Source organism: Megalobrama amblycephala, linkage group LG1 (genome assembly GCF_018812025.1).
Source record: "Megalobrama amblycephala isolate DHTTF-2021 linkage group LG1, ASM1881202v1, whole genome shotgun sequence".
NCBI classification, from domain to species: domain Eukaryota; kingdom Metazoa; phylum Chordata; class Actinopteri; order Cypriniformes; family Xenocyprididae; genus Megalobrama; species Megalobrama amblycephala.
The window spans coordinates 21,714,405-21,728,530 of NC_063044.1; the positions used below are offsets into that span (position 1 = coordinate 21,714,405).

Consider the following 14,126-nt stretch of genomic DNA (forward strand, 5'->3'; position numbering starts at 1 on the left):
CGTGATTTGAAATAAGAGACAAATCAACAAATGTATGTTTTATTTTAATTATTATTTTATTTAATTTAGTCTTCTTTCATAACTTGAATTATATTGAATTTATTACCTTTTTTACTCTTTCTAGATTATATTCATGACAGGCTTCATTACAGACAAAAAAAACAACCAAACAAACAAAAAAAACTAACTATAAAGCAGTAACTGTGAAATACAATGGTCTGGTTTACACACACACTGACACAGTCACTGTTGTGACTTTTGGCCAACTTGCATTCGTCTGCACATTTCTAGGAGACGGATAAGTATATTTGCTTCAACATTGAATTTATTTTTTGATGTAGCCTGTAAGAGAGAGAAATAAACAGAACGCAAGTTTACAAAACATTACAATTATTGAGGAATGGTATTTGCCATATATGTACACAACAAAACTCCTCAAGGCTGAGCCTAAAACTAGTTCTTGTTTTCTATTACATAGATTTAATCTATATTCAGTATTTTTTAAATAAATTTTATACATTAGAATTCCTGTACATGCTGTAGTTAGTCATGCATTTAAACTGTACAGAGGTAAATAGTTTGCAATGCATCCCTGGTTGCTAGTGCCAGAAAAAATTAGAGATGCATTGATCGAGCGGCCAAGGACTAGAATCAGCTGATTTTCCACATGATCTGCTCAGACTAGTAACCGGCCGGTCAGTCTCACAACATAATACACAATGCCATGGCATACTACGCTATGAAAGTGGTAATGAGATAGTTTTAGTCAATCGTCTCACAAGTGCACAATGCTAAATACAGGTGTTAATGTGAAAAGTGAAAGATTAATCTGAAAAGATTAACAAAACACTGTAGACAACAGGTTAATGCCGTTATCGCTGTTTTCCATGTTTATGAGGTAAATATGCTTACACAGCTTTTAAAAATGCCGGGTGCCAGTGCTTGACCAATCAAAGTTCACTTGCATCACTGGTAGTTCCTATAGTGCTGGGTCAGACCTACTCTGAAGTAGGAGCTAATTGAATAATTTTTGGTTTGACTGTGTGTATATATATATATATATATATATATATATATATATATATATATATATATATGAAGACTTCAGATGCAAAAGCCTCTAAGTGCCATCTGAAATTTTCTTCTAAAATGAGCAATTTTATCAAGCTTATATGTTTATGTTCAGTAATTTCACTTTAATGGCAATGAAAATGACATATTAATTGCCATTAAAGTGAAATGACTTAACCTAAACATAAGAGCTTGATAAAAATGCTCATTTTAGAAGAAAATTTCAGACGGCACTTAGAGGCTTTTGCATCTGAAGTCTTCATATATACACACACACACACCATGAAACCGTGAGAATCTTAAAAAAAAAAAAAAAAAAAAAAAAAAAAGAGATACAGATTTTTGCTCAAACTGTCCAGCATTAATTGAATATTTACACTATAAACAAAATTAGGACAGAAGTGGATGAAAATGAACAAAAGAGAGGATTAAAACACCAGGTGCAAATGGCAATGTGTCTCCCAGCTCCCAGTGATCGGATCGACCAAAACACATCATGTGTAAACAGGGTCATAATTACAATCTTACATACACATTAAACACTTTTACATACCACAAGAGTTTTCCATCGTAATGAAACTCAAACGTGACTACTTTGAGGGCGTCATGATGATATATTCTTCACTGCTTGAGTCTCCTCAGCAGAAAATCCCCCTTATCAAACTCAGTACAGCTGAACACCTCTCCCTACACAACAACAGAGAAGAAAAATCATCACTGTAAATAACAATCAACCTGAGAGAGCTTTATTAAACAAATTAATTTCACTTTAACTTACACCTATCAAACCATTTAACTAACCTTTAAAAACATTGATGCATCTGTCTTCTGAAGTGATATCTGTATCCTCCAGTGGCTAGGGCTTTCAGACATTATTTGATGTGTCTGCTGTCATATAAAAAAACCCTTGATAAGTTTAAATTTGCCATTATTCAGCCAGTTTGTTTTCAGTATAAATGTTATGACTGACAATTTGGTACGGAGTATATTAACAAGTTAACAAGAACACATCTTGAACTCTTTAGTTGCTTAATCTCTTTAAACCAAGCTAAACTGTAGTAATAATTAACAGAACCCACATGAACAAAATAATATAGTAATTTTTAGTAAATACTCTAGTGTTTAACCATATGGTAAAGTTACTACAGTAACTTGAATTAATTTGTTGTGGTAATTCTATAGATGATTTAGTAAATCTACTATAGTAATATAAGCAAATTACTTTACCCAATACTGTACTTAGTTTTTTTTTTTTTTTTTTTTACAACTCTAGGGTTCAATACACCACAGTTTACTGTAGTAAAAACTAAAGTATACTACAATATATTCTTAAATACAGTTTATCAGTTTAATATAGTTAATACTACAATATGTTGTAGTGTAGTAAATGATTTATTATGCTACAGTATCCTACAAATAATATAGTTTACTACAGCATGTCAGGATACTGTACTGGGTGGGAATGGGAAACCCCTCCCTTTCACAGATTGTAGTCATGACAACGCAATATTATGATGGCTACTTGCTAGACAAGTTTATGTTACAGTTACAATTATATATTGCTGATAGAAAACAAGTTAAAACTAACTGACAAGCATCGCTGATTCCCTCCTGACAATCTGTTAACAGAATGACAATAACTGTCAGAAAGCAGCTAGCGCGCGATGCTAACGGTGCTAATAACGGACCGTTAGCATCGCGCACTAGCTGCTTTCTGACTGTAAACGATCAGCGAGGAGACTACAAAACATACATAAACTGAACATGCAGCTAAACTGACGAATAAACATTAGTATAACTTACCTATCTTATACTAGTTACTTCAACTTCATAGATGTCTTCTCAGCTAGTGTTTCCATTCGGCCCAACAGGAAATAATTACGTTATGACGCATCACTAACATTACTTAAAGTTCACATGAAATCAAAATGTACCTTATTTATTTTGTTAGCTCAAATTGCTAGTTTTGTGGTGAACAATTAATCCGTGCAAGTCAATCCACACAAAAAAATTGTTTGGCTTCGTAATTTTTAATCAAAATCTGAAAATGCTCCTCCCCTCTGCAACTGTGCCCCTTCTCTAATGACATCAGTTTGACGGCATGGGTTGAAATCGCTTAAACCACTCCCCTCCAACCGTTATGCTGCATTCACGCACCCTCGTATTTACCGAAATCTTGAGATGACAACACGTGACGTTGTATTCGGAGCTGTTCACGTCCTTTGACTGGGAATTATGCGTTTCTATGGCACCACTATCAACGCATAATGAATCTACAGCGGACAGGTGGTATAGCAGCCACATGGTACATCTGGGAGCTTTCCGAAAACTCCCATCTTACAAGCTGTCATTACGAGCTCTACGAGGACGTGAACGCTTTTTACAAGCAGGAATCTCGTAACTACAGGAATTACGAGGCCGCGTGAACGCACCTTTTGTCTGCTATGAGCGAGAGATGGAGAGGAGGAGCGCTAAAGTAAAACTCTGTCCTTTATTCAATATTCCGTTTCACTTGGAAATACGTCACAGCACTGGAGAAAAGTCGTTTGCAACTTCCGGTTCACGTGGACTTTAAACTGACTAATAACTTACAAATGACTTTCATCACTGCACAATCATTCCGCGTTTATATATTTAATTTATGATTGATAATTTATATAAAAAAATATTTTTGATAATTAGAAAACTGTATTAACATTTAAATTAATACACAAGTTTGACAAAACCAGAGATTATGAGGACTCCCGGCTGTCAGCCAATCAAATGCCTTGATTCCACACACGAGGGGAGGGGGTGCAGTACCACAGAACCACCTACGGTGCTGTCTCGATACACAGCTTATACACAAAATCAGGTAATTGTGAGCTATGGGGACATGAGCAGAAATTTTGATTTTGCACTTCTACATTGTCTGAATAATGAGGACACCGGCCCGGTCCTCATAATACAAAATGTCCCTCTAGTGTGGTGTGTATTCATATGAAATGTCCTCATAAATCACAAAAAACAACACAAACACAATGTTACTCTAGAAAAGTAAAGTTACTCTAAAAAATAATTAATTAATTAATTAATTAATTAATAGAATAAAAAAAAATGTCACAGGACAAAGTAATTCCATTAAATAAAATCACAATGTCCAATAAGATTCTAAGTAAGATTTTAACTCCCTCGGGTTGGCGGTCACGCCGGCGTGATCACCGCGGTTTTTTCTAACTAGTGTGAAAGAGACTCAAAATACTACGTCAATGTTGCACATACAATTAAGAGCTATACACCATTTTAATCTGTGGAATATCTTCTTTTATTTGTGTACACTCAGAGTAAAAACAAAATGTTGTGCTTTTTTGTAAAATAAAGAAAACTAACATGATCCCTCTGAACGAAGTCCAATCTGATAGTTCTCAGAAAATGAACTGTAACTTATGAATACTAATGAAAAAAAAAATGACACATATGTCTAAAGAAACGTTTAAATGTCAGGTTTTAAATCGTACAAGTCACAAACATTATGTGTTTATATAATCTGTATGAAAAGAGAGCCATGTCAGAAGTCCTTGATTCAGCTCATTATCCGCTAATGCGCCCACGCCCACGGAGCCAGTGCTATTCAGACGCAAATTCAGTCAATACATGCATACATCGTCTCAATCGTGTATTTATTGTCTTGAAAAGTGTTTTGAATAGCCATAGTTAGCGATCTCTGGCCTCTGTTAGTTCAGTTATTTCCTGGATTGCCTATTCTTCTTTAGCATTGGCATTTGTGGACTAAAAGTGCACAGAGCGCCCTCCGGCTGCAAGTATGAATTAAAAACAGTATCCAGCGTTCATAGTGATAACAATAAATATTGAATAAATATTACTCCTCTGTATAGAAAATTGACATAAACATGAGAATCCATCAATATTTCTCCAAATGTGCATGCTTTTAAGCTAAAAGCCTATATGAAATGCCATAGAGGTAACATAACTGTTCAGACACTTTGTATCATAGAAATGCATTATATTTTAATAATAGAATACCATTATTTTAAATTGTAATAATATTTCACAGTATTGCTGTTTTTTCTGTATGTTTGATTTACATTATGATGAGCTGAGACATGATCAACAGGGTTTTTTCACAGCCTACCTGACTGAAAGAGCTCATTATTTATGCAGGTCATTAGAGCTCTTTATCTGATTCTTTTGTCTTCTCAGGTGAGAGTCATCCATTATTCATGATTATTCACGCCTCCACGCATACTGTGTTTCTTGACCAAAGATGTTTTAGAAAATTTAAATCTCTCTATTGTTTTATATGAAGGAGTAGGAATGATAATTTTACATAATTTTTAAGCAAAAACTCTAGTCTACAACCTCCAATACCCAGAAGTCTTGTGAACACAGATTTAATGTATATTTTTTGGCTTTATTTCAGTGACTTAAGTTTTTTGTTTTTTTCAATAACCACGCATAAACGTTATTCCTTCAAAAATACAAACATGTACATACATGTTCCTTACATATTATTGTAGCCTAGTTTGTGCTGAATACAGTGTAATGACACTTTTGTCATTAATATGTTTATGAACAACTGAAAAAAGCACAAATGTCAGGGCATGTCAAAACTTCTCCAGGCCCCAAATCAGCCTCAGACCCCTGAGGGTTAAAGGACAACGTGAAATTCCATTAAAAAAAAAAAATCTGAATGTTCAATGGAATTCTGAGAATCCAATAAGATCCTACAAGACAAAGTGAAATTCCATTAAAATATATCAGAATGTCCAATAGGATTTCAAGAATCCAATAAGATCCTACAGGACAAAGTGAAATTCCATTAAAATATATCAGAATGTCCAATAGGATTCTAAGAATCCAACAAGATCCTAAAGGATAAAATTAAATTCCAATAGGATTTTTTGACAAGGGCATGCTCCAAAGTCTTTGTTTGTGTTGGCACATCAGAGAACAACCTTAGACAGCAAACTGATTTGCATTTGCTGTCGAGCTGCATCCAAATGTTTAAGATCAGACGGCAATTTTTCTATTGTTTCTGAATTTTTTTAGTCGCCCCTGCAACACACAGTCATCAGGCAACTTTAATTCATCCATTCAAAATGAAGGAATTCCAAAAGCTTCACAGTAATTCGAAACAAACTAATTAAAAAAAAACAAAAAAAAAACATGTTCAGTGTAAACTATATATCTTCTGTGGAGATTTGACAAGTAATAATAATAATAAGTTTTATTTATATAGCGCCTTTCCAGAGCTCAAGGACGCTTTACAGTGAACAATTAACAGGGAAGAGATAATACAAGTAGACAATGATGAGAAACAATAATGGAAGTATACAGAAAAATAGAGTCAAGTACAAAATTACAAAACAGGACTTAAGAGACATAACATTCAGAGAAATAATAGTAATAATGCAGAGTAATCAATTAATCAAATCAGGGGTATAACATTCAGAAAATAGGTGAGTTTTGAGTAATGATTTAAATTCAGAGATATTATTGACACAACAGAGTGAGCGTGGGAGAGAATTCCAGAGTTTGGGTGCAATAACACTGAATGATCTGCCCCCCATTGAAGAGAGGCGATGCCGAGGGACAACGAGAAGGCCAGAGTCAGAGGAACGTAGTGAGCGAGTTGGAGTATAGGGGACAAGCATATTACAGAGATAGGGGGGAGCCAAACCATGCAAAGATTTAAAAGTGAGCAGAAGAATTTTGAATTTAATACGGTAGGCAACTGGAAGCCAGTGGAGATCATACAAAATTGGGGTGATGTGAGCAGAACGCTTGGTATGGGTGAGTATTCTAGCAGCAGAGTTTTGAATGTATTGTAATCTGGAAATGGAGCTGGCAGGTAGACCAATGAAGAGGGCATTACAGTAATCAAGGCGTGATGAGACAAATGCATGGATGACAGTTTCGGCGTCTTTGGTACTGATGAAGGGACGGAGTTGGGCAATGTGATGTAGGTGAAAGAATGCAGATTTGGTTATAGAGGAAATATGAGACTGAAAGGAAAGGGTGGAGTCAATGATTACACCTAAATTTTTAACAGTATTGGATGTTTTGATATGAGAACCATCTATTTCACAGGTGAGATTTGTAGAAATATGGCTAGTAAGTGAGGGAGTTCCAATGAAAATAATCTCAGTTTTATCCATGTTGAGTTTTAGAAAATTTGAGTAAAATTATCAGAGCTTTTTAAAGAAATTAAAATACCCCCATAACTAATGTAGACCCTAGTCTTCCGCTGGCCCAAGACCGGGTATTTACAAAAGTCACAAAAGTTTGGGAAGACTACCAATTAACCAGTAGTCCCCCAAACCTTTGGATGTGCTCCTGAGACTACTGTTACTAAGCCCCGAACCAACCAAAAATAACAAACTAAAATAATAAACACTGTGTCTGAAAACACGTCGTTCACCTACATGAGGCAGTTTATTCCTGTGCGGAAAACAAGCAATGATAGATTATGTTAAGACAATGAAAATTTATATTTTCACAACACTGGGCCATGCAACGCTTAAAGCCATATGGCAATATAGTGTTCGAATTCACAAAAAAACAGGCAGGACACCATACAAACTCTCATCTCAATCTAATAACCTACCTCTATACCCTCCTTCAAATAAAGTGTGAAGCACTTACCAAAAGTCAGAATTAATCCAAATATAACACGGTTGGCTTTTCCCAGGAAGAAGCGGTTCACACAAAAGTGGAGTTATAATGACGAGCCCCCAGATGTTACACCCTAAGTAGGATGGAACAAGAAAGGAGGGGAGGGCGAGAGCGAGAGCGGCGTTTACAATTTTTTTTTTTTTTAAATTTCAATCACAAAAGTCCGGCTGCAAAGCCTTTAAGGGGAAATCACCTGCCTCAAGAAAGCAAGCCAGGATGCTTTTCTAGAAGGAGCACACCTGTGTACCCAATCCAATTTATTACCCCCGTAGCACTGCAGCGCACCTGTAGAGGGAGCACAATACACAGCAAAAGAGGAGCGAAGAGCAGGAGCTGTGACAGTACTGAATGTTGAAGGCTAGAATATTAGCTTCAAAATGATATAAAATCATCCTGCCAACTCATTCACATAAAACAATATATTGATTTATTGAATCCTCAGGGATTCAATAAACAACGATATATTGAATCCTCAGGTGTCTGAGGATTTTTGGGGCCCTGGAGAATGTTTGACATTCCCTGCCATTTGTACTTTTTTTCAGTTGTTTATAAACATATTATTGGTGTCAAGTGTCATTACACTGTATTCAGCACAAACGAGGCTACCATAATATGTGGGCAACATGTATGTACATGTTTGTATTTTTGAGAGAATAATGTTTATGCAAGGTTATTGAAAAAAGAAAAAAAATAAGTCACTGAAATAAGGCCACAAAACAAATACTAAATATATGTCCACAAAACCTCTGGGTATTTGAGGTTGAAGGCTAGAATTTTTGCTTTTTCAGATTACACATTTCAGATTACACAAACATATTAATAAATAATATGAATAAGAGTAAGATAAATATTTGTTTCTTGTTTTTATTTGACTTACATTATTTAAAATCTGATATTTCAATGTTTCTTTGGACATATGTCTCATGTTTGTGTGATAAGTTTTCACTAAGTTACAGTTCATTTTCTGAAGGAATCAGAATGGACTTTGGGGTTCACACCTACACAACACAACATTTTGTTTTTAGTGCACACAAAAACAAGTAGACATTCTGTAGTTTCAATTGATGTATTACATTTGTCTGTATGACAAGAAAATAATTGATGAGTATTTTAAGTCGATTTTGCTGCTGTGTTAATGGACAAAACTCCTAAGTCACTAACAGTCCTAAAATGGTTGTTGCCGGCAATCCGCCTCAGCAATCCTCTCAAAGACACTGTACACCATTTAAGCAATAGGCGATAGAACCTTGGGTGCTGAGCCTGTTCTTCATAATGCAATAAATATTTTGATTTATATATTTTAATTTGACATAACATAAAACATTCATTTATGTACAGGCAAAATGCATTGAATGATGGAGAATAAAACATTTCAGTCAAGTTGAAAGTAATATCCTATCGTCGGCACCAATAACCTTGTGGAAATCTTGGGTGACCCGAGGTCGAATTCCGGCTCATGGACGTTTCCCGATTCTGTCCTCCCTTTCTTTCTCCCACTTTTCTTCATGTCTACTCACTGTCCTATCATAATAAAAATAAACCAAAAATACATCAAAAATAAACCTTTGAAAATGAATATATAAATAAATAAGAAAATAATGTCCGATTACCTGTGGCAGTTGTTTTCACTAGTTCACACCTACAAATTATCAAATATACAGGTCCTTCTCAAAAAATTAGCATATTGTGATAAAGTTCATTATTTTCCATAATGTAATGATAAAAATTAAACTTTCATATATTTTAGATTCATTGCACACCAACTGAAATATTTCAGGTCTTTTATTGTTTTAATACTGATGATTTTGGCATACAGCTCATGAAATCTCAAAAAATTAGCATATTTCATCCGACCAATAAAAGAAAAGTGTTTTTAATACAAAAAAAGTCAACCTTCAAATAATTATGTTCAGTTATGCACTCAATACTTGGTCAGGAATCCTTTTGCAGAAATGACTGCTTCAATGTGGCGTGGCATGGAGGCAATCAGCCTGTGGCACTGCTGAGGTGTTATGGAGGCCCAGGATGCTTCGATAGCGGCCTTAAGCTCATCCAGAGTGTTGGTCTTGCGTCCCTCAACTTTCTCTTCACAATATCCCACAGATTCTCTATGGGGTTCAGGTCAGGAGAGTTGGCAGGCCAATTGAGCACAGTAATACCATGGTCAGTAAACCATTTACCAGTGGTTTTGGCACTGTGAGCAGGTGCCAGGTCGTACTGAAAAACGAAATCTTCATCTCCATAAAGCTTTTCAGCAGATGGAAGCATGAAGTGCTCCAAAATCTCCTGATAGCTAGCTGCATTGACCCTGCCCTTGATAAAACACAGTGGACCAACACCAGCAGCTGACATGGCACCCCAGACCATCACTGACTGTGGGTACTTGACACTGGACTTCAGGCATTTTGGCATTTCCTTCTCCCCAGTCTTCCTCCAGACTCTGGCACCTTGATTTCCGAATGACATGCAAAACTGAGCAACAGTCCAGTGCTACTTCTCTGTAGCCCAGGTCAGGCGCTTCTGCCGCTGTCTCTGGTTCAAAAGTGGCTTGACCTGGGGAATGCGGCACCTGTAGCCCATTTCCTGCACACGCCTGTGCACGGTGGCTCTGGATGTTTGTACTCCAGACTCAGTCCACTGCTTCCGCAGGTCCCCAAGGTCTGGAATCGGTCCTTCTCCACAATCTTCCTCAGGGTCCGGTCACCTCTTCTCGTTGTGCAGCATTTTTTGCCACACTTTTTCCTTCCCACAGACTTCCCACTGAGGTGCCTTGATACAGCACTCTGGGAACAGCATATTCGTTCAGAAATTTCTTTCTGTGTCTTACCCTCTCGCTTGAGGGTGTCAATGATGGCCTTCTGGTCGGCAGTCTTACCCATGATTGCGATTTTGAGTAATGAACCAGGCTGGGAGTCTTTAAAAGCCTCAGGAATCTTTTGCAGGTGTTTAGAGTTAATTAGTTGATTCAGATGATTAGGTTAATAGCTCGTTTAGAGAACCTTTTCATGATATGCTAATTTTTTGAGATAGGAATTTTGGGTTTTCATGAGCTGTATGCCAAAATCATCAGTATTAAAACAATAAAAGACCTGAAATATTTCAGTTGGTGTGCAATGAATCTAAAATATATGAAAGTTTAATTTTTATCATTACATTATGGAAAATAATGAACTTCATCACAATATGCTAATTTTTTGAGAAGGACCTGTAGTAAGAGAGTAAAATAAGCGTATTTGCCGTGCTGTCCAAGGGGAGGCTCCGAGCTTGAAATTTGCTCAATCCTAGAGTACCCCGTATCCTGGGTATAGGAAATAGCCAAGAGTGAGGAGTTGGGGTGGCAGAGGGATGCAGAAAACTGTTGAGGTAACCACGTGAGTCGGCTGTATATACATATGCCTCCTCTTGAGCTTAAAAGATAGACCATTTGAATGTGCTCCTCCCAAGCCTTGTTTACAAAACATAATTTGTTGCTTGAATTCTGCAATCTGCTTTGTAATATACAGTGGTCTCAATTCTGCATGCTTTGAAATATATAGTGGTCTCATGGCTCTGCTGCTCTCGCTCAGATTTTACATATGCATTGTCAAACTTTATGTGCACTTGTGAAACTCTCTGGTAGTCTATTTTTTAATTTTATTTAGTGAAACCGCTTCTGATCATTAAAGACTAGACTATATTGCCAAAGTATTGGTACACCCCTCCAAATCATTGAATTCAGATGTTCCAATCACTTCCATGGCCACAAGTGTATAAAGCCAAGCACCTAGGCATGCAGACTGCTTCTACAAACATTTGTGAAAGAATGGGTCGCTCTCAGGAGCTCAGTGAATTCAAGCGTGGTACCGTGATAGGTTGCCACCTGTGCAATGAGTCCATTCGTGAATTTTCCTCACTACTAAATATTACCACGGTCAACTGTTAGAGGTATCATTACATATTGTAAGCAATTGGGAACAGCAGCAACTCAGCCACAGTGGTAGGCCACGTAAAATCACAGAGCGGGGTCAGCGCATACTGAGGCGCACGGTGCGCAGAAGTCGCCAACTTTCTTCAGATTCAATAGCTACAGACCTCCAGTGCACCAGTGCACAAAGCAAGGTCCATAAAGACATGAATGAGTTTGGTGTGGAGGAACTTGACTGGCCTGCACAGAGTCCTGACCTCAACCTGATAGAACACTTTTGGGATGAATTAGAGCGGAGACTGTGAGCCAGACCTTCTCGCCAATATCCCTGCCTGACCTCACAAATGCGCTTCTAGAAGAATGGTCAAAAATTCTCATAAACACACTCCTAAACCTTGTGGAAAGCCTTCACAGGGTGAGTTGAGGCTTATAGCTGCAAAGGGTGGGCCAACTCCATATTAAAGACTACGGATTAAGAATAGGATTTCATTAAAGTTCATGTGCACGTAAAGGCAGGCGTCACAAAAACTTATGGCAAGATAGTGTATATCGGCGAGATATCGCGACCACAGTCATGGATAGAATGTGTTTTTGTTTGGTTGGTAATGGATTTGCAGTCCGTGCATTTCTCTTCGCGAGACTAGGAGTGTTGCCACCCACCGGCAGAAACTACTGTTGCTGTAATGACAAACAATTTGTTGTTTGTGTTGTGGATATTTACTTTGCTTCGTATATTCAGTTTAACAGAATTAAACGGTGTAACTGTACTGCACACAATATTTTAGACACTTACATTATGTTATAAATTATGGATTAAATGAATTACGTTATAAAGTGCTTTTGCAAAACAGCCTGAATCCACTCGCATTCGTTTGGACTGCTCTCTCACTGAATAACCAGAAGCGATTTCTGTCAGTAAAACAAACATTCAGTACCGAGAGAACAACCAGCACTGTTTTTCAGTTGTTTTACTCTGTGAACGTGCTAAATGAATGTCTGATAATTTCGTTGAAATTTTTGGATTATCAAAAAGTTTAAAATGTCTAGAAATGGAGTAGTCTACACTTGTTCTGCAGTACAGTTGCTCTCACTGATGGTCGGAAAGGTGTATAGTTAGGCTATATATGTTTTTACATTTTTAGTGTTAAATAAAAAACCTGTGTGCATACCGTCAGATGAAATGCTGCAGGCATCTATGGTTTCTTTGTAAAAAAGTAAAAGTGCCTAAAAATACCTAGTGTAACATAACTAAAGATTAATTTGGAGAGTTCATAAGTAGTGGGCCCACTATACCAAGCTTCACCATGTTACCATTATTTTGTGGACAATGAACTTTATCAGTGTTTTCTGTTTGTATAGGTTAGCCTAAATAAGGTGGTGTGTTGTCTCTTTTTTAGTTATAGATTTGCACTGGTGGAAATGCTGAAAATTTGAAGTATGCGTTAAAACTTAACTGTGGTCATTAAAAAAACATGATCCATGAATATTCAGTGTATTTTTTATGGCATTCACAAAATAGTTTTGTCTCATCGAGGACAGTAATAATTTAACATCTAATATAGTAACTATAAATATATTAACAACTACAGCTAAGATGGATCATAGGTAGTATATCAAGGTTAGTTCCACAATTAATGTTTTAAATGTGTCCCTGTGTATTCTGTGTGTTTAGGTTAGCTGTTCTGAAACTAACTGGATTAGCTGACTGCAGAAGATCGTGGGAAAGCATCAGCCAACTGGAAGTAATCTTTTGTGAAAACAGAAACAAAACCTTTGGTACTCATCTTGAAAGAATGAAATGTTCAAAATAAATAAAGTACAGTCTGTACTGCAGCATATTTTCTGACATAGCATGCTTTGCAGAATACATTCGGGAGCACTGGGATGAGGACGAGTTCTTTGGCTACCAGTTTCTGAATGGCCTCAACCCCATGATGATCCAGCGCTGCTCAAAGCTGCCCGGGAATTTCCCCGTCACAGACGACATGGTCAAAGGCTCCCTAAGAGGGAGCAGCTTGAAGCAGGAGATGAAGGTATGCCACTTGCTCCTGGCAGTGATTTGGAATGACTGGGTCTGGTTTGCACATGAAATTGTCTAATTTCATGTGTTTCTTCATTATTTTTTGTGATCTACCCCCACACCCAGAAAGGGAACATTTTCCTGTCTGACTACAAGATGTTGGATGAGTTGGTGGGAAACGTAGTCAATGGCAGGCAGCAGTATCTCACGGCTCCCCTCGTCCTGCTGTACTGCGACCCTTATGGCATGATGCTGCCCATCGCCATACAGGTAAGTTTCTCGCATCTGAAGTGCAGCAATCTACCTTAAATATATAAATAAAAAAGAAAAAAAAGAAACAAAGGAAAGGTGATATGTAATGTGCAACTGATGAGTAGGCAAAATTGTCTGAATGATTAAACATTAAATAAATCTTTTTTAAAAGATGTCAATGTCTTAATAGAGCAATTATGACAG

General features: G+C 37.0%; 2 protein-coding genes across 3 annotated transcripts in view; one reads left to right on the forward strand and one right to left on the reverse strand.

The window, feature by feature from the left end:
* LOC125244061 (stonustoxin subunit alpha-like) overlaps positions 1-14,126 on the reverse strand; it is a 1,172,099-nt gene that overhangs the window by 875,200 nt on the left and 282,773 nt on the right. The gene's annotated exons all lie outside the window — the stretch shown is intronic.
* Positions 1-14,126, forward strand: part of LOC125244160 (hydroperoxide isomerase ALOXE3-like) — a 43,927-nt gene that overhangs the window by 16,384 nt on the left and 13,417 nt on the right. Inside the window, exons 6-8 of the mRNA XM_048154181.1 lie at positions 13,323-13,426; positions 13,514-13,683; positions 13,797-13,940. Of these exons, the coding sequence (XP_048010138.1) occupies positions 13,323-13,426; positions 13,514-13,683; positions 13,797-13,940 (418 nt within the window). The remainder of the gene's footprint in view (positions 1-13,322; positions 13,427-13,513; positions 13,684-13,796; positions 13,941-14,126) is intronic.